Genomic DNA, 17,805 nt, shown 5'->3' on the forward strand with positions numbered 1-17,805 from the left:
ACAGTAGGGCCTGAACTTAAGGAAGTAGGACAGGGCGGTGGGCTTGATCCAAAAGCCCCAAATCTCCCAGCTTGGCTAGCAGAGTCACCTGATACTTGCCCTTCCTCCTCCGCATGTCCTTCTACTTGTCCATCCCCTTCTTCAATTTCATTTCTCTCCTTTGCTTCTGTTCTCCACATTTTTTCCACAACAATCCTTTGCTCAAGTTCAGTTTTTAGCTGAATATTTTGGAAACACAGCCTAAAATGTACTGGTTATACAACTGACTAAGGGGGTGAGGGATGGGAGTGGAGGAAAGGGATCTGGCCACACTTGGTCACTGCTGAATCCGAGAGGGGGCACACAGGGGTGTACTTTTGGGGTATGTTTTGAAACTTTCTGTAACAAAATGGCAAAAACCATTTTACACTCTATGGACCTGACAAGGAAAGATCATTCATATTAAGTTAGAAAAACAGTGACAAGACACATCCCATACCCTGATAAACTGAGAAAAGACTGGAAGATTTTAGAACCATAAGCAAATAGTGATTTTCTCAGAGGGCAGGATGACAAGTTTTTGTTGCTCTAATTTTACAGAGCTAACATCACGTTCTGGGTTAAAAATTAAAAAAAAACAAACAAACAAAAACAGCTGTACAAGGGCTGTAAAAGCACAAATGTATGTCAGAAGTTTGAGTTGGAGGGTAAAATCAGGAAAAGTGAAGAAAATCTTCCTTTTTGGGGAGGCTGAAAACTCCAGGGCGGAATGGGGGGAAACTATCTCCATGGAGCTGAACCCCTCTGAAAGCTGAACCAAGAAGGACCCTGGGGAAATCCCTCAGAATCTGCTCCGGAAGCAGCTGGAAGGCTTGTGATAGGGAGAAGCTGCCAACCCCCAGTAGACAGATGACTCTTCTGGCAAGCAGAGGGAAGTCAGCAAATGCTTCACTCTCAGCTGGGAAACTTGATACCAAGTTAAGATTTGGAGCAAATAAACAAACCCAAAAGGTCCACAGCAGGCTGAGAATAAAAGTACCTGTAACCTGTATAACAAAGCATTAATATCTTTAATATACAAAGAATTATTAGAGATCAATAAGAAAAAGATAAACTCTCCTGAAAAGTAGGCAAAAGCCATGAACATGCAATTCACTTAAAAAACAACAACAACAAAAAGCACAAACATAAAAATGGCCAATAAACATATTCTTAGGTTCAGTGTAATCATTAATGAAATTCAAACTAAACAATGAAATGTGTGTGTGTCTCAAATTGACATTTTTTCTTTTGTGAAAATTTCTAGTGTTTGGAAAGGATATGGAGAATATGCACAAATGCTGCTAATGGGAGTGTAAAAAAAAAAGCCCAGCTTTTCTGGAGAGGAATGAGGTGGAGGTATGAGGGTTATAAAAGCCTTGAAATGGTGCATATGCTTGATTCCGAAATTCCACTAGTAGACATTTATCCAATGGGAACGAGGACTGAGGTGTCCAAAGACTCAGCTGCGGAATGTTCTAGGAGGAGGCAGCGGGCAGAGTGACTGGACCTCGGTACCAGAGCCTGGCTGCTCAGGGCAAGTTCCCCTCTGAGCCTCAGCTTCCTCATCTGTAAAATAGAAAGTGTCATCAGGATGCCAAAACACATCAAATGCCTGGCACAGAGTAAATGCTCAGTAAATGGAAGCCTAGCAAAAGAAACTGAGCAGAAAATGACAAGCGCCCAGAAGATACGTGGGCCAAGGAGAGAAACAAAGTTTCACAGAAAAGAAGCTAAAAACAGTTCTTAAACACACAAAAAGATGCTTAATCTCATCTCCAACAAGACATGCTCATAAAAATGATGCCAAGATGCCATTATTCACTCAGAAGATCTGAGAAATCCTGAGTCAGCCGGTAGCCTGTGCAGTCTGTGGGGAAATGGGCCACCTGCACACAGGTAAGGGTCACCAGGTGGGACCAGACTGGTGGAGAGTGCTCTGGAGACTGCTGTTGAAACACCAAACACAAATGCTCAAAACCCTGAGATTTCATACTGGGGGATTTACCCACAGAGACCTGCACTTGCCTGGAAAGTATGTACAAGGTCATTCCCTGTAACATTAAGAGTTAGTTGGAAGACTAGAAGCAAAATGGCCATCATTGGTTAGATTCTGGTCAAATAGATTAAGGGGCCCATTTGCAATCCCTCATCCTCACTTGCGAATCCCCAAATATTCTGACACCTAGAAGTCTTTCTAAGACAGTTTAATCTCCATTTATCCCAGCACTTATGTATATTCATCAGTTTATCTACAGTGATCAACTACGGGAGGCTACCCAAGATCAGCAATGTATTAGTGTATTAGTTAGCTATTGCTGTGTAACAAATGATCCCAAAAGTTAGCAGCTAAAAACAACACATATTATCTCAGAGTTTCTGTGGCTGAAAAATGTGGGAGCTGCTTAGTTGGCTCTCACAATAGCAATACACAAGGGGATTGAGCTATGAGCTGTTCCAGAATCCCTGCACCTGCCCTGGATTCTGAACATCCAGGTTATAGCCGTCCTGCCCACCGGTCTGCTTCTAGTTGGACCAGTTGTCTTCTGCCCCATTTCAGGGAAGTCCCCATGACACATTTCCATCTCACGGCTAGAGTTGAGGATCCCTGCCCCACCAGCAGTGTCAGCCTCAGCCCTACATGCATTTACTGCTCCAACAAAGAGCTCGCTGTAGGATCCTGCAGTAGGCCAGGCTGCCCTGGCCCTGAGCCTGGCTCCCTATACCCATCTCCCAGAGCAGCCCTTGTTGTGGTGGACCCAAGGCTCCCATCACCACAATCTCCCCTCGCAGTGTTGGGAACTGGTAGCTGCTGGGAGAGACTCCATGGAGTCCTAGTCCCGGCAAGACGAAATGGGACACAAATTCCTATGCATGCCAGAGAGTACCTCTGTGGCTCAGGCAAACACTGGCTCCCCATTGCCCTTTTACCATGAGCTTGGCCAACCTGGCTGGGTCAGGGGATAAGATATATATGCTGTTCCATCCAGGAATCCACACTTACAACCATCCCTTACACCCCATGCCAGGCCCCACTACCCCCCAACAATTCACTGGCATGGCCCAAGGGCTTTTGAGGTCCTCACCTACTCCTGTCTGGTCCCATGGGGCCTCCGAGCAGCCATCCAGAGTGCAAGACACGTCACTGGCACCAAGGGCCTTTTTCAATTCTAAAGCGAGAGATAAAACCTTGGACCCACCTGGGGATTCCATGCATTCTCTCTGAGAGGCCACAAGAGGGCAAAGGATGGGAGGAAATGTCTCAACCAGGAACCCATATTCAAATAAGCCTCTCTCCATACCTGGGCCCATGGTAGACATTGCTAGCTGATCCCCACACTTTCATTGAGCCCCCTACCAGCCCCACCTGCCAACATAGCACTCCAAGCAGACATTACAAGTCAATTAAGGACATGTAAAACCTCTAGGAACAGAAACTCTCTGAAGTTAGCTGTTTCTGGATTTTTTTTTTTTTCCAATTAGAGAATAGCTTTTTCTCCATTAAAATATCCCTTTTCTAAAGGAATTTAGTTCTTTTTGTTTGGATGCCCAAAGACCAAGGACATCCTCACCCTCATTTCCTGGCTCCCAGAACCCTACTGTCTTTGGATTCTCCCAAGAAAGAGGAGAGCTGCCTGAGTCCATCCTTCACCTCCAGGACTGTGCCCTCAGCCTCCTCCCTGGCTTCCAGGATGGTCACTGTTGCCCTCTGCTCACACACTCTCCATGGCTCCCCCTTGCCTGCTCAATAAAGCCTAACCTCCTCTGCCTGTTATTTCAGGCCTTGCACACCTGCCCCGGCAGCCCCCAGCCTCCTCTCCTTCCATTCTCCTTCATGTCCTCTGCATCAGCCACGTGGATGCCATGACATGCCCTCAGTCTCACATCACTCATCCCAGCACACATCTCTGCAGTCTCAGGCATTAGGTCATGAACAAACTGATGAAGAAAGAAGGAGAAGAGATGGTTCTGGAGCTGCTCCCCAGCCCAGAAGATCCAAGAACTCTGGGGGTTTCGATGTCAGCCCAGAAAGAACAGGGAGTGGTTACTGAATGAATAAATATAAATGTCTACCCCCAGTTTCTGAATTTTGCCTCCTTCCCTTCATCCTGAGAACTCCTACACACCCCTCACAGCCTTGCTCCAATGCCCCCTCCTTTAGGGAACTTCCATCACTGCCCCTCGAAGACTCACTCACCCTAGTCCCCATCTGTCCCAGTCCTACCCTGGGGCTAGTGTTAACAGAAAGTAAGAGGTGATGGGGAACGTGGTAGAGCATGGTACACACAGCCAGGGGTCACCAGGCTTCCTTGAGCCATAGAGGAATGGGGCTCACCTCTGTCAATCCTTTGCAGCAGGACCCCCTGGACAATGTCTTTAGAGATGCCCTCGATGGTCAGAGCCGGGCTACCCACAGCAAGGACGTCTCCTTCGAACTCAAGCAGCTCCTGGAACAGAGGCGGCTGAGGGGCTGGGCTGGAGGGGAGGGTTGTAACTTTGACCCTGATTAGCGGCCGGGGGACCTTGGGACTAAGTTTCCTCATCTCTACAATGGACTCCTTGATCCACATTCCCTCAGGTTGTTGTGGGGGTCAGTGAAACACAGCACATCACATCTCAATGGGAATAGTGCGGCTATCTCTGCTAGCCCTCCCACCCAACTGCCTCGGCGAGAGGATCTTGTCAGCAACTGAGGCAGACCCCTGCCTGGCACCCCTGTGTGACCAGGCCCTTGTGACCTTCTCTCTTGCTCCCTTCCTACGCCCTCACTCACCGAGCTCCAGCCATGCGCGCCTCCTCACTATTCCTCCCACACACCAGGCACCGTCCGACCTCAGGGTCTTTGCACGGGCTGTGGCCTTCTGCCCAGACCACGCTTCCCCAGGACACGGCTCATGCCCTCAGTTCACTGCTTCTCAGGTATCATTCTCACCGAGAGCCTCCCTGACCACCCGGCAAACCCCGCAACACACACACATTCCCTCTTTGCCTCCTCCCTTCCCTGAAGCCCATGTCACCCACTGATATACGATGCCTGGGCCCCCACCGCAGCTCTCAAATGACAGACGCTGAGCACTCTCATGGGAGAAGCAGAGGGCATCGTGGGAGCCCAGAAGAGCCATCCACCCCAACCACAAGGCTTAGGGAACAAGAGTCTCTTATGGTCACAGTGACTCCGAGGGAGAGAGCACGCTGCCCACTTTATAGAAAGAGACAGACACTTGGTTGTCCTCTAGGATGTGCACGCGCGTGCCCTCTTACTCACCACTTTGCAGCTCCCCTCCAGCTCGTGCAACACAAAGGGCAAGAAGATGCAGAGTAGCCACCCGCGGATGAACTTGCTCTGCGCCGAGCTGCTGTCCGACTGGAACTTCTGCCGGACACACACAGCGGCTGGTCCAGTGGCCATCGGAGCAGGCAGGCCCACTCCCATGCCCTCCCGGCGGACCTCACCTTCAGCACACGTCCCCGGACTTTCTCCAGCTGCTGGGCAGCCTGGGTGCAGTCCAGGGCTGTGGTCAGACCCTGGTCCGCCAGCTGTAGGAAGGTGGTCACGGCGTCGGCCATAAGCTGCAGGAAGAGCATCTGATAAGCCCCCTGGGAATCCATGCTGCAGCCTTCTGGGCCCTGCAACTACCTGGCTGACCCTTCTCAGCATCCAGACTGACCCGACCAGCCACTTTTCCCCAACCTCCTTTTTGTCTCAAGAAACAGCATCTCCCTCCACTCAGGACTTGGGAGTCAGGCAATCAGTGGGAACCTATGTGTAATCTAGCAGAAAGTGCCCTCCCCTCTGGAAGATGGTGCCAGGGTGCTCAGTCTGGGGAGCAGAGAGCTGGTCGGAGTTCAGCCTCCTTGTCTGAGTGCTCTTGTGCAGTGTACAAATTGAACAACTGTACTAGGCAGCACTTGGTCTTCTCAATCCCTGTCTCCGTCACTCACCATGTCAATTAGCAGGTCCCATTCCCTTGGCCTTCAAACACACCCCACTTCTCTCCATCAACAGCACCCATTCTGGTTCAGGCCTCCTTCTTGCCCCTTCTACTCCTGCCCCCAACAGTCCCCCTTCCGCAGGTAGGGCTTCCTAAATCTTGAATCTGATCACACCCCTCACCTGCTCACACACCTGCTGGCGCTCCCCATTGCCCTCAGGACAGAGCCTGGCCCCTTAGCCCCATATTCAAGCCCCTGACCTATCTGCCCATCCACCTTGCTGGCACATCTCCCACCTTTCTGCCCTCGACTGAAACCTACAACCCAATATCTCTAAATGGCTTCATTTCCTCCACATGCAGGCAAACTCCCTCACCTCCGGGTGCTGATCCACAATTTTCCCTCTACCCAGGACATACCCCACCCCCATTCTTCCCCCTGCTGTCTCAGTTCAGAAGTCCTCTCCTCCTGGAGGTCCTCCTAACTGGACATGAATCGAGCACCTCCTCAGGGCTCCCATAGCACCTCGTGTGTCTGCACCACAGCCCTGTCCACCACATGTGAGCCCAGTGAGGGAGGCTAGGTCTGTTGGTCATCACGGTCTCCCTAGCACCTGTTCAGTGGACTCTGCTGCCCCTGCCTCCTTCAGCCTCCTTCTCCCCCTCACCTGCTGTGCGAGATCCTGGGCCCCAAACACCAGGCTCTGTGTTCCAAAGAAGCCAAATGGCACCACCAGCTGCCCTAGGTGCCCCTGGCTTCGCTCAGCCTCATGGTAGCAGGTCTGCATCAGCTCTGGGTCCCATGGCATCTCCCCAAATGAGTAAACCTGGGCTCCAGTGGCAGGCAGGTGAGAAAAGCACCATCAGTTGATGGAAAAGCAGGGCCAAGGACCTCACAGCCAATTCATAGTAGGAGAAATGCAAATGGAAATACATCCCACCTCAGTCATTACCCCAAAAATGCATAATAAAAGTAACAGGTATGGTGTGATAGACATAAAATGGTAAAACCTGAAAAAAATGGATAACATGCAGTGCTGGCATGACTGAGAGGAAATAGGCACACTCAGCCCTTGTCACATCTACACCCACCACCTGATGCCCTCTCTGTGCTGGGGGGCTCTGCAGCTGCAGAAATGAAGTAATCCAATATGGTCTTTGGCCTCAAGGAGCTCACAGAAAAGTTGGGGGAGATAAACTATAGACAAACAACTACAGGGGCATGTAAAACCATATGTGAGGAAGGAAACACAAGTAGCTGTGGATGCAGAGAGGGAGCAGGGAAAGTTCCTGGAGGAGATGATTATGAAACAGAAGCTTAATGAGTTGAAGTTTTCCTGGCTCTTAGTAGGTCTTCATTTAATATCAGAAGAACTGAGGTGACCTGTGTGGAGCAGAATTCGCTGGCTTAGGGAATGGGGTGGGCTCCAACAACAAGGGAATGGGAAGAGGAGGAATTTGAGGGCAGGTGACTCCAGACTCATGTTGCTAAAATGCTATTCTTGTCATTTTACTCCTCCCCCCAACCATGCTTTAAACTGTGCCCCCAGTGACCATAGCGTGGTGATCTACAATAAGTAAAAAGCAGCCTAGAACAAAGTTCAAGAAAGGTTTTCAAAAGAGGTTTTCAAACAGAAAGATGAAACAGTTCATGCAACTCTTCTGTAAATTTAACACACTGCCGGTCCATTGGATGAACACCCCCCCCCACACACACACACACACGCACACACTGGAGCTCACCTCCTTGCGCAGCTGCGTGCCAGAGGAGTTCCCACGCAGATGGCGAGACAGGCGGTCCATGCCCTGAGCTAGGAGGGTCTGCACTGCCGAGAGCACGGCTTCCATGGTGCTCAGCAGCTTTTGCGTGACCAGGGACAGCTGTGTGTCCACCTTCCCGCGCAGGCACGACTCCAGGGGGCGCTGGACCTCGACTGGGAGTGGAAGACACTAGCCTGGGTCTCCTCCACAGGGGCTCCGCAAAGGGGGTGGAGGCGGCTCTGGGCTCAGCACGAGGAGGACAGGAGCTCAGACTCTGAGCACCCTCTTCTATCATTTCACACCAGAGAAAACTGAGGCTTTGAGAACGGCAGCAATCAGCTCCAAGTCCCACGCCCCAGAGGGAGAGTCCGGAGTCCAACCCGGTTCTCTTGGTTACTGAGCGGAGTGGGAGCCTCCGCCATCTGACCGGGATATCCCGGGTCAGGTCTGCCATTGCCTGTGCCTCCACCAGCCTCCCGACTGGGTGTCCCTCTCTCCATTCCTAACCCAACGCCCTTCCACGCCCGGACCTCCCTCTTGACCCCGCCCTTGTCTCGCATCCTGGAGCCCCGGCCACCACCAGACTCTCACTGAGACCCAGTCCCTTGTGCCCGCCCGCCCTTTCTTCCCCTTCCTTCCCCCCCGCCCCACCCCGCCCCGGCCCCTGCCCCTGCTCTGCCCAGCTGGGTCTCGGGTCGGGATTCTCGGCCCCACCCCTTACACCCACCGGGTTCGCTTGCCACCTCTCAGGCTCTCGTCCTCGCCCCTGCCCGCCCAGGCCCGCCCCCTGGGCTCACCCCGCAGCCTCCCCGCCAAGCGCTCCTGCTGCCGCAGTATCTGGTCCACGTCGGGCCGGAGGGTTTTCTCCAGGACCGCGAGCAGCTCGTCCTTTTCCGGCTGGAAGGCGCGGAGCCCGGCGGAGGCCCGGGCCAGGACGGCGGCGTGCACTGCGTCTAGGAGCTGCCCGGCCCGGCCGAGGGGACCCCACACGAGCCAGAGGCGCGGGAGGGAGCCGAGATGGGGCGGGGGTGCGAGAACAGAGAGACGGAGACGCCGAGAGACGCAGAGAGAGTTTAGGGGACAGTGGCGAGGAGGAGGAAGATGGGCCCCAGGGTCCGGTCCCCCCCCCGTGTCCCGGCCCCACCTCCGCGACCCCGCGCCTACCTCGGTCCAGACCCAGGCACGGTTGCGCCCGGGCCCCCGCAGGCCGGACAGGGTCTGGGCTCGCAGCGCGGGCAGCAGCTCCCGCATCAGCACCCCGGTCAGCACCTGCGGGAGAGGGGACCGTGAGCGCTGCGGCGGGCCTAGAGGGTCCCGGGGACGGCCTTGCTTGGCACTGACCTCGGCGTCCGAGCCCAGGGTCACATCGTCGTCGCCAAAGTGGCCTTGGTGCCGCCGATAGAGTCTTACGGCGTCCAGGAAGGCACGGGCAGCGGGGGCCTGACTTCGCTGCAGGACTGAGGGGGCAGCTCCTCAGTGCCAGCCCACTCCTCCCCTGCTCTCACCTCCGCCTGGCTCCCTATCGCCCCGGGAAGGAAGCCCTCGACCTCCTCACCAGGTCCCAGAACGCCCAAGGCTCACCCACCTCCTGACCCTTGCACAAGCAGTGCCCTCTGCAGGGAACACGGTGCCCCAGGACCATCACCCGCCCATAAGGCACCTTTATAATACGATTTAGGAAAAAGCATCCGCTGTGGACAGTCACAGCCCGGGCTGCCCCTCCACATAGGTACATCTGTGCACTCAACAACCTGCTTAACATATGTGTCGGTCCCGTTCCCCTTCTTCACCTAGCTGGCCCCTTATCCTTGTCAGACCCCAGGCTTGACTTCCCTTCCTCCCCTCCTCGAGTAGCCCTCCCTGATCTCCCAGGCTAAGCCGCCACAAGGCTGTGTCCCCAGCGCAGCCCTGCAGCCCAGGTCACTTGTAACTGCCAGTTGTCGCTTCTGTCTCCCCCCACAATCCATTTCGTGAAGAAACTAGACACTTGGAGACGATGACCCCATGGCCAGCAGGGGCAGCTAGCTACCTTACCTCAGACTCCAAGACCCACAGCTGCCTGGCCTTTCCCAGGACCCACCTGTGCCACGAAGCCGGATGCCACCCTGTAGGGCTAGCCTCCAGGCTCGCTGCGCTTCTCCTGTGGCTGCAGAGAAACAGAGGTGCCGGCGGAAGGGGTGCTGCAGGAATAGGGGGAAGTTCACCGGCATTTCCAGGAGGGGGTCAGACTCTTCCTGCGTATGCTCTCCTGCAAGCGGGCAGAGGAGATTGTGTCTTCATTCACGCACTCACTCTACAATCATTCGTTCACTAGAAGAAAACACCCATGACCCGCTTAGAGGAGCCCCCAGCGTGGGCAGTTGCTCAGTAAGGATGAACCACGCTTTCATAATTGCACTCTCCTGATTCTAGCTCAGTCCCCGAGGGAGGTGGGCCCATGGCAGACAGACATCAGCAATCCATCCCAGCATTGTTTCCCAGCCTCAGGATCCTCCTTAACCCGGAGGCCTGGGCAGCCACCACCAATCAAGCTGAGTGGGCACGTGATCTGAGCCCTGCTTGCCCTGGGGGCTCAGCCAGGTCCAGATTCAAACCCCGCCAAATCATTTGCTAGCTCTATGTGTAGGGCGCAGTTTTTCTATCTGAACCTCAGGTTTCCTGCCTATAAAATGGGCTTAAAAGTGATACCAATGAGATATTATTGGGAGGACTGTTGGGGGGATTGTTGGGGGGGGGACATAATGAGTGAATTTCTTTTTGGTTAATTAATTTGGGGTGTCCTAAATCCTCAGTGTTTGGTTCTGATTTCCAGAGTGATAGATGGGACCACAGGAAGATGCAGGAATCCGGAAGGCAGAAATCGCTGGTCACCCCAGCCCTTCAACCGCAGCCCACCCACCAGTGCCCATCTCCCCATGTGCTCACCGAACCCAGGTTTTATTGTTTTACCCTTGCTACTTCGATTCTGGTCCAATGTTCTAAGTCTCCTTCTGTCTCTGATGAGAGTGGATATTTCTCTTGCTAGAGCTGGGGTGCTCACCCAAAGGCAATACTGCCCCCAGCGGATACCTGATGATGTCTGGAGATATTTTTGATTGTCACACCTCTCATGGGGGGGGGCGGGGTGCTGCCATCAAGTGGGTGGAGGCCAGGAATGTTGTTCAACATCCTGCAATGCACAGGGTGTCCCCCTCCCTGCAAAGAATGATTTGGCCCCAACTGTCAACAATTCTAAACTAAAGAAACCTGCTCTTGAGGTCCCAGGAAACTTACCTGAGGAGACTGGGCAGAGAGTATCCAATAGGCGGAGATATTCACGCTGGGAAGTCAGGACAGTATACCCTGTCAAGGCCATGGAACCCAAGGGATGGCCCCCATTTTCATATTCCTATGAAAGGCACCCAGAGAACCAGCTTGGGACAGGTCTAAACGGTGCCTTCCATGTCCCAACTGTGGGATCGGGGGAAGGCTTAGGGCTAGCTAGGGAAGTCCTCCACCCACTCTCCCTCGCTGCCTGTAGTCAAGCACCCAGCACCCACTGTGTGCTAGGCTGGTCCCAAATATTGTCTGAGGATTATTTCACTAAATCCTCACAGCCCCGTGTGGCCTGGACCACCACCATCCCATTTCACAGAGGTGGAAACTGAGTCCCAGGGGCACAAATGACCTGCCCAAATTCCCAGCCAGATGTGATACGCAGAGGCCTCTCACAGTTTCAACCTCAGCTCTGCTGATGACCATGTGTAAATCCCTACTCCTGGCCTGGACCTCAGTTTACCTACCCAGCCCAGCAAGAGATGGTCACCCATCCCAGGCCAATCTCATAGGGACCCTCAATTCATACTAGGTAACTGAAGAAAGGAAAGAGGACCACGTTGGGAGCTGGACCCCAAACCCATGCTGAGGGAAGTGGGATGGTGAGGCCAGAACGGAAGAGACAAGAGACACTTGCTTACCTCCCTGTGGCTGAACCACTCCAGGCGGCCATCCCCACGCAGGACACAGAAGATCGGCTGCCACCGAGGTGGGTGGCCCGCAAACTGGGTCAGAGGCCCTCGGTGCTCACGGACTCGGGGAAGCTTCTGCAGGAGGAGGGGCCGGTGGATGTCAGGGGCACAAACCAGTGTCCCCATGTCCAGACCACCTTTAGAAAGCACCCTCCATCCATCCCAGCCTCCACCAAGTACAGGGAGGTCGGGTGCTGTTGCTATGTCACCTCTGTTCTTTCTCACATGCTGAGAGCATGCACTTGTTTGTGACACTTCCACATACAAACTGATTTAATCCCCCCACAGCCCCCACTTGGAAGCGGGCTGTTCCCCACTTGAGCCTCAGAGGAGACCCCAGCCCTGGCCAACATCTTGATTGCAGCCTGTGAGAGACCCCAAAAGAAAGAACTCGGGAGGCTGTGTCTAGATTCCTGACCCACAGCAACTGTAAGGTAATACACGTGGGTTGTCTCCAGCCACGGACGGTGTGATGTGTTGTTACGCGGTGTTAGCTAACTGATACAAGAGGGATTGGTGGGTCATGGAGCAGGTGTCATTAGCCTTCATTCGAAACAGCCAGTCCTCTGTCCACAGACCCCTCCCTTGGGCAGGGTGGGACATCACTTTATTATCTTTGTCACTCTTCCCACTACCTGGCCACCTGAATTGTGTGCATTTTGTTTCATCACTGGGTCCCAGAGCAAGGCCCAGTGCACAGATGGTGCTCGATAAATATTCGATGAAGAAATTAACTGTATTTGTGATGTTTTCATTCTTCGATGGGGCAGTAGAAACTCCGGTGTTTGTTGACTGATTCTCCAAACTTTCTCTGAGGCCTGAGATTTTTCATAATAATATTGTTAGAACATTGTTATAGAGGGGCACCTGGGTGGCTCAGTCAGTTAAGCGTCTGTCTTCGGCTCAGGTCATGATCCCAGGGTCCTGGGATCGAGCCCCGTGTCTGGCTCCCTGCTCAGTTCTCTTGCTCTCTCTCTCTTCCCACCTCTCTCGCTATCTCTGTCTCTGTCTCTCTCTCAAATAAACAGATAAAAAATTTTAAAAACTTAAAAAATAAAATAAAATCCTTAAAAAAAACATTGTTATAGGGGCGCCTGGGTGGCTCAGTCATTAAGCGTCTGCCTTCGGCTCAGGTCATGGTCCCAAGGGTCCTGGGATCGAGCCCCACATCGGGCTCCCTGCTCTGGAGGGAAGCCTGCTTCTCCCTCTCCCACTCCCCCTGCTTGTGTTCCCTCTCTTGCTGTGTCTCTCTCTGTCAAATAAATAAATAAAATCTTTTAAAAATTTTAAAAAACATTGTTATAGAAATGATATATAAAATAAGTATATGATAAAATGTTCAAACTGAAGCAAGGGGAAATCCCCCACCCTACTTGAACCCCAATGTCAACTGTGCCCGGGGCCCAGGTGGCCAGAACCTACAGGTGGCAAAAGGTGCAGGTGGGACGACACCTGGGGTCCTGTGATGCCCCAAGCATGACAGGGAGAGCCCCAGGTGAGAGAAGGCTCTGTGTCCACAGGGTGGGGGAAGCCTCCAGCCCAGGTCAGGCACAACTGGGAAAAGAAGCATCTGAGAAAGATGGGAAGACTGAGAGCCCTTGACTGGGGCAGGGACCCAGGGTCAGTAACCAGCGTGGACTCCAGGTTCAAATCATGCCTTGCCTCTTCCTGGCAGGGTGACCTCAGGCAGGTCACCTTACTTCTCTGTGCCTCAGTTTCCTCACTGGTCGAAGACTCATTTCGCAGGCTGGTGAGGACTGGGGGAGTCGTACGGGGCACGTGGAGCCATTTGTTGGCTCAGGAGACATCTGGAGCTGAGCCAGGCAGCTCCACACTCTTAAGTTCCATCGATAAACTCTTCTTGAGCTCCTACTCTGTGCAGGCACCAGGTGAGCACAAGGGATATGGGGGAGGGGGAGGGGGACAGACCTGGCCCCTGCCCTCACAGGGCAGACAAGTGAGGGAGGCAGATGTGTGACCCAAGGCTTCCCTGGAAAAGCAGCGGGATGGGGATCCCAGAGGAAGCACCCAAACCAGGAAGGGGCTGTGGTGATCAAGGAAGGCTTCTTGGAAGAAGCGTGGCTGGAGCATGAGGAAGAACAGGAAAAAAGCACCAGGCAGAGGGCCCCACATTGCAAAGGTTTGAGGGTCCAATGGGCATGCTTTTGCATGGGCTGTCCCCTCTGCCTAGAATTCCCTTCCCACTCTGGCTTCCAGATCTGGTTCCTTCTCATTCGTTACATCTCAGCTCAGAGGGGCCCTCCCTGCACCCCAACCCCCTGCCCCCCAACACTGCCTTTCATCTTGTCTTCATAGCATCTATCAGAAGTCATCCTGCATCATGACCTGTTAACTTGCTTGCTCATTTCTCCCCCCAACAGACTGTGAGCCTGGAGGGGGGTGCAGAGCAGGATCTTCGACCACCACTGCTGTGCGCCCCCCCCCCCCCCCCCCCCCCGCCGCCGGTGTCTAGCCTAGGCCATGGTCTGCAGTAGGTGCCCAGGGAATGTTTGTTCAAAGAATGAATTTTTAAACAGTCTCCTCAGGTCTTGGCGCCCCCTAGGGTCAAGGTGGAAGGAGGCCCCCAACTGAACCAAAGCCGCCCCCCCAGCTTCCCTCACTCAGCCCCCCTCCCTTTGTGGCACCCACTTTACTGCGCATCAGCTGGCATCCGGCTGGCTCCCGGGGCTCCAGCTCAGGGGAGATCTGTCGCAGGACAGAGGCTCCCAGCTGCCCGCGGTAGCAGGGCAGGAAGTTCCTCAGCAGGGTGTCCACCTGGCCTGCAGGGGCAAGGGGACAGTAAGGTGGTGGAATCAGGCCCCGGAGACCTGCCTGGGGAGGGCAGAACAGGCAGAGAGACCCCCTTGTGAGCTCCCGCCATCGCCCCAAAGGTGCCCAACAAGACGTGCTCCAAATTCCACTCACCGTCCAGACTGTTTCTATCCACGTGGGGGCAGGGGGCGGGGGAATTAAGTGACTCAGGCTTAATTTGTAACTGATGCACAATAAACTTTAATTGCATAAAGCATACAATCTGATGAAATCTGACACCTTTACACACCCAAGAAACTATCACTACGATCAAGATAATGAACTAATCCATCCCACCCAAGTTTCCTCTGGCCCCTTCCCTGGGGAGAGTTTCAAAATCTTTTAAAAGCCTCACCCTAGCACCAGAGAACTTTCTGCATCCTGATAGGAAGTGATCACACAAGTGTTAAAGTCCTTCAAGCTGTTCCCCTAAGATGTGTGCACTTGGCTGTATCTAAGACATAAATCCATCCTGCTGCCTGGAATGTGGACCCAATGGCTGGAGCTTCAGCAGTCATTATGCACCACGAGATGGCCGTAGGCACAGAAGCCACACATGGTAGAACCATGATGTGGAAGGAGTTCAGGTGTCTAACTTTTACCAGGTTGCCTGCCACTGTACCTCTCTATAGGCAAGAGAAATAAATCTTTATCTTGTTTAAGCACCTATAGAGAAAAAAAAAAACAACATGGCATAGAGTAATTTACTGCATCTTCACAATGGTTCCATGAGGTAGGCATTGTTGCTATTCCTGTTTTACAGATAAGAGAATGAGACCTAGAGAGACGAAGTCATTCACCCAAGGTCACACAGAGAGTGAAGGCAGGGCTATGGTGCGAACTTGGATGGTCTGGGTGTGAGTGTTTGCAAGACACGCCACATGCCTGTGCACATGCTGTTCCCCCTATCTAGGATGCTTTTCCCACATCTCCCACCCACCAACTCCATCACAACCCTCCAGCCCTGGCTTGACCATTATCTCCTCAGTGGGCAATTACCCACCCCTTCTTCTTCCCCCGACTTAAGGAACCTACGGGTTTTCCCCCGTGCTTAGTCAACTGCCATTCTTGTAATGATAACTTGATCTTCTTTCCTGGTCTAGATCATGAACCCAGGAAGGGTGGAACCATTCTCAACCCCATTGTGTCCCCAGTAACCAGCACATAGTAGGTGCTCAACCATGTAAAGCCACCAGCCCCCTCTTAGTCTCGAATCAGAAACTGAGCCTGTTTCCCCCTGCTGGTCCCTTCCCACCTAGGAAAATCACCCCAGGAGATCTGGCTGAGCCACCTCTCACCTGGTCCCTCGCCCTCATCCTGAACCCATGCCCTGAATAGGGTTACCAGATTTACCAATTAAAAATACAGGACACCAATTAACTGTGAATTCCAGATAAATTAGGTGTCATTTTTTAACATAAGTATGCTCCCATGCAAAATTTGGGACATACTTATACAAAACAAGAATATTCATCACTTATCTGGAATTCACATTAGTAGGGCATCCCACTACTGTCAGACACACAGTGTCTGACAACCTTAGCCCTGAACCCCACCTGCCCCACTCCCACCCCACCCCATGCCAGCTCACCCCTCAGGTGCTGCTGCTGCCGCTTGTCCAGGGGGCTCGAGGGCCGCCCACCCATCCTGCTGCCGTCTCTAGGGGCTCCCTCGAGAGCAAAGCAGACACTCCCTCCCCTCCCACAGCCCCCACGTTTCTGGGCTCAGGGGCACCCTGGAAGCCAGGCAACTGGTGAGGAGCTTGGATGCTGCTGAGACCAGCTGCCTGGGAAGCCAGAGCATGGCCCCTGTGTGAATGTGTGTGTCGGGGGTGGGAGGGAATGCCCGCCCCACTCCTACCCTGCCCTGCCCCACCCTGCACCTGCGTCCTCCTGGTTCCCCTGGGGCCAAGGCCTTCAGAACTGCTGGTTTCTGCAGGGGCTGCCCGGGCAGACCCAGGGGTGGGTTGGGGGTATGGAAGACTAGAATCCTAGCTTTGGAGGAGGGATATGCAGGGCCAACACCAGGCAGGACTGGCAGCAGTTGGTATGTGGGGCAGAGAAGGGGGATGGTCAGGAATGGGGCGTCTAAATCCTGGTTCCCACTTCCACTGTGCCTACCCCCTGATGGGTGATGCTGGGTTCTGAGAGGATCCAGCACTGACCCAGCAGCCTCCAGCAACCTCAGACTGGGGAGGCAGAGCTGGACAGACACCCCCAGTTCCTGGGGTCAGTGCTGGGGCAGGGGGAGAAGGTGGGGGGCTGTTGGTGTGCCACGGACTGGTGCGATGCGTCCCTTGTGTTCCTGTTTTGTCAGCCTGTTCTCAATCAATGCACATAGCTCCGGACTGGATCAGGCTAGTTGGATCTCCCTACCCCTTCACCTGTTTTTCCAGGGGCTGGGAGAGAGCAGCCCTCAGTCGGGTGAAGGAAGGAAGGGAGGGAAGGAGCAGAATCTGTGTTCCAGGCTGAAAATATGATCAAATGGGAGTCTCACAGGCTTTCAGATGAGGGGAGTGTTGTGTTCCAGTGGCCGGAATGTGGATGTGATGGCTGGAGCATGTGCAGTCCACCTTGGACCATGAGGTAAAACCACAAAATGACAATGGCACAACTATGATGTAGGAACTGGGGGTCCGTCATCCCCAGAACTCTTGGAAATCTGAAACTCTACACCCATTAAACAGCTCCCCATTCTCATGACATTGCTCCACCAACCCTGGGTGTTCTCCCTCCAGAAAAAGAGCTAACCCTCCATTTTGTTTAAGCCACCAGGAACATCTGACTGTAATCCTCACCCATGCCCCAGGATTCATTTCTCCTCTCAACAAACATCACTCCTTGCCAGCCTGAGTGTCATCCTTGAACTATGTGCCAGGGATGCAGAAGTGGGCAAAACTGACCGTGGTCCAGCTCCCATGGACCATCAGTTGGCACACCAACAAAACTCTCAGATAATGATAGAGTTAAGAAAGAAAAATAGAACAGGAAGAGGTAGAAAGTACCAGGGGTGGAGTGGGATTGGGGAGGTGATGTTGCACCGCGACCCAAAGCAAGTGAGGGCGACGCTGTGCAAAAAGCTGGAGAAAAAAAGAATACTGGGTCGTGGGCACAGCACACACAAAGGCCCTGAGGTGGGAATGTGTTTGACAGGTTCCAGTACAGCACAAGGTAGGGAGGTTAGTGAGGGGCAGACACAAGCAGGTCTGGAGCAGGGAGATCTGCGGCTACAGGGAGAGGGTTGGAGAGGTAACACGTCCCAGAGGCCCCCCACAT

General features: G+C 53.5%; 1 protein-coding gene across 2 annotated transcripts; it reads right to left on the reverse strand.

Annotated features, from left to right (window-relative positions):
* Positions 1 to 1,248: 1,248 nt before the first annotated feature.
* Positions 1,249 to 16,399, reverse strand: NIBAN3 (niban apoptosis regulator 3). 2 transcript variants are annotated; one of them, XM_021683128.1, is made up of 16 exons: positions 16,391 to 16,399; positions 16,122 to 16,200; positions 14,369 to 14,499; positions 11,669 to 11,794; positions 10,986 to 11,100; positions 9,793 to 9,960; positions 9,054 to 9,169; positions 8,877 to 8,981; positions 8,510 to 8,672; positions 7,695 to 7,885; positions 6,620 to 6,778; positions 5,473 to 5,589; positions 5,285 to 5,392; positions 4,355 to 4,466; positions 3,105 to 3,188; positions 1,249 to 1,587 (listed from the first exon to the last, which is right to left on the reverse strand). In XM_021683128.1, the coding sequence occupies exons 2-16, from the start codon at positions 16,174 to 16,176 to the stop codon at positions 1,481 to 1,483; spliced, it is 1,857 nt and encodes a 618-aa protein (XP_021538803.1). In that variant the 5' UTR covers positions 16,177 to 16,200; positions 16,391 to 16,399; the 3' UTR covers positions 1,249 to 1,480. The 2 variants fall into 2 exon arrangements, with proteins under 2 accessions (XP_021538803.1, XP_044773434.1); XM_044917499.1 differs by lacking the exons at positions 5,285 to 5,392; positions 16,391 to 16,399 and having other exon boundaries at positions 16,122 to 16,176.
* Between the last annotated feature and the right edge of the window lie 1,406 nt (positions 16,400 to 17,805).

Source organism: Neomonachus schauinslandi, chromosome 1 (assembly GCF_002201575.2).
Source record: "Neomonachus schauinslandi chromosome 1, ASM220157v2, whole genome shotgun sequence".
NCBI classification, from domain to species: Eukaryota; Metazoa; Chordata; class Mammalia; order Carnivora; family Phocidae; genus Neomonachus; species Neomonachus schauinslandi.

Bases quoted from the DNA above. Each gene is read 5' to 3' on its own strand.
- NIBAN3 (XM_021683128.1), bottom strand. From the start codon at position 16,176: ATGGGTGGGCGGCCCTCGAGCCCCCTGGACAAGCGGCAGCAGCAGCAC. The intron at 14,500-16,121 runs GTGAGCTGGCAT...TTGCCCCTGCAG, and splicing joins GCAGCAGCAGCACCTGAGGG to GCCAGGTGGACACCCTGCTG. The intron at 8,982-9,053 runs GTCAGTGCCAAG...CCTCTCCCGCAG, and splicing joins CCCTGGGCTCGGACGCCGAG to GTGCTGACCGGGGTGCTGAT.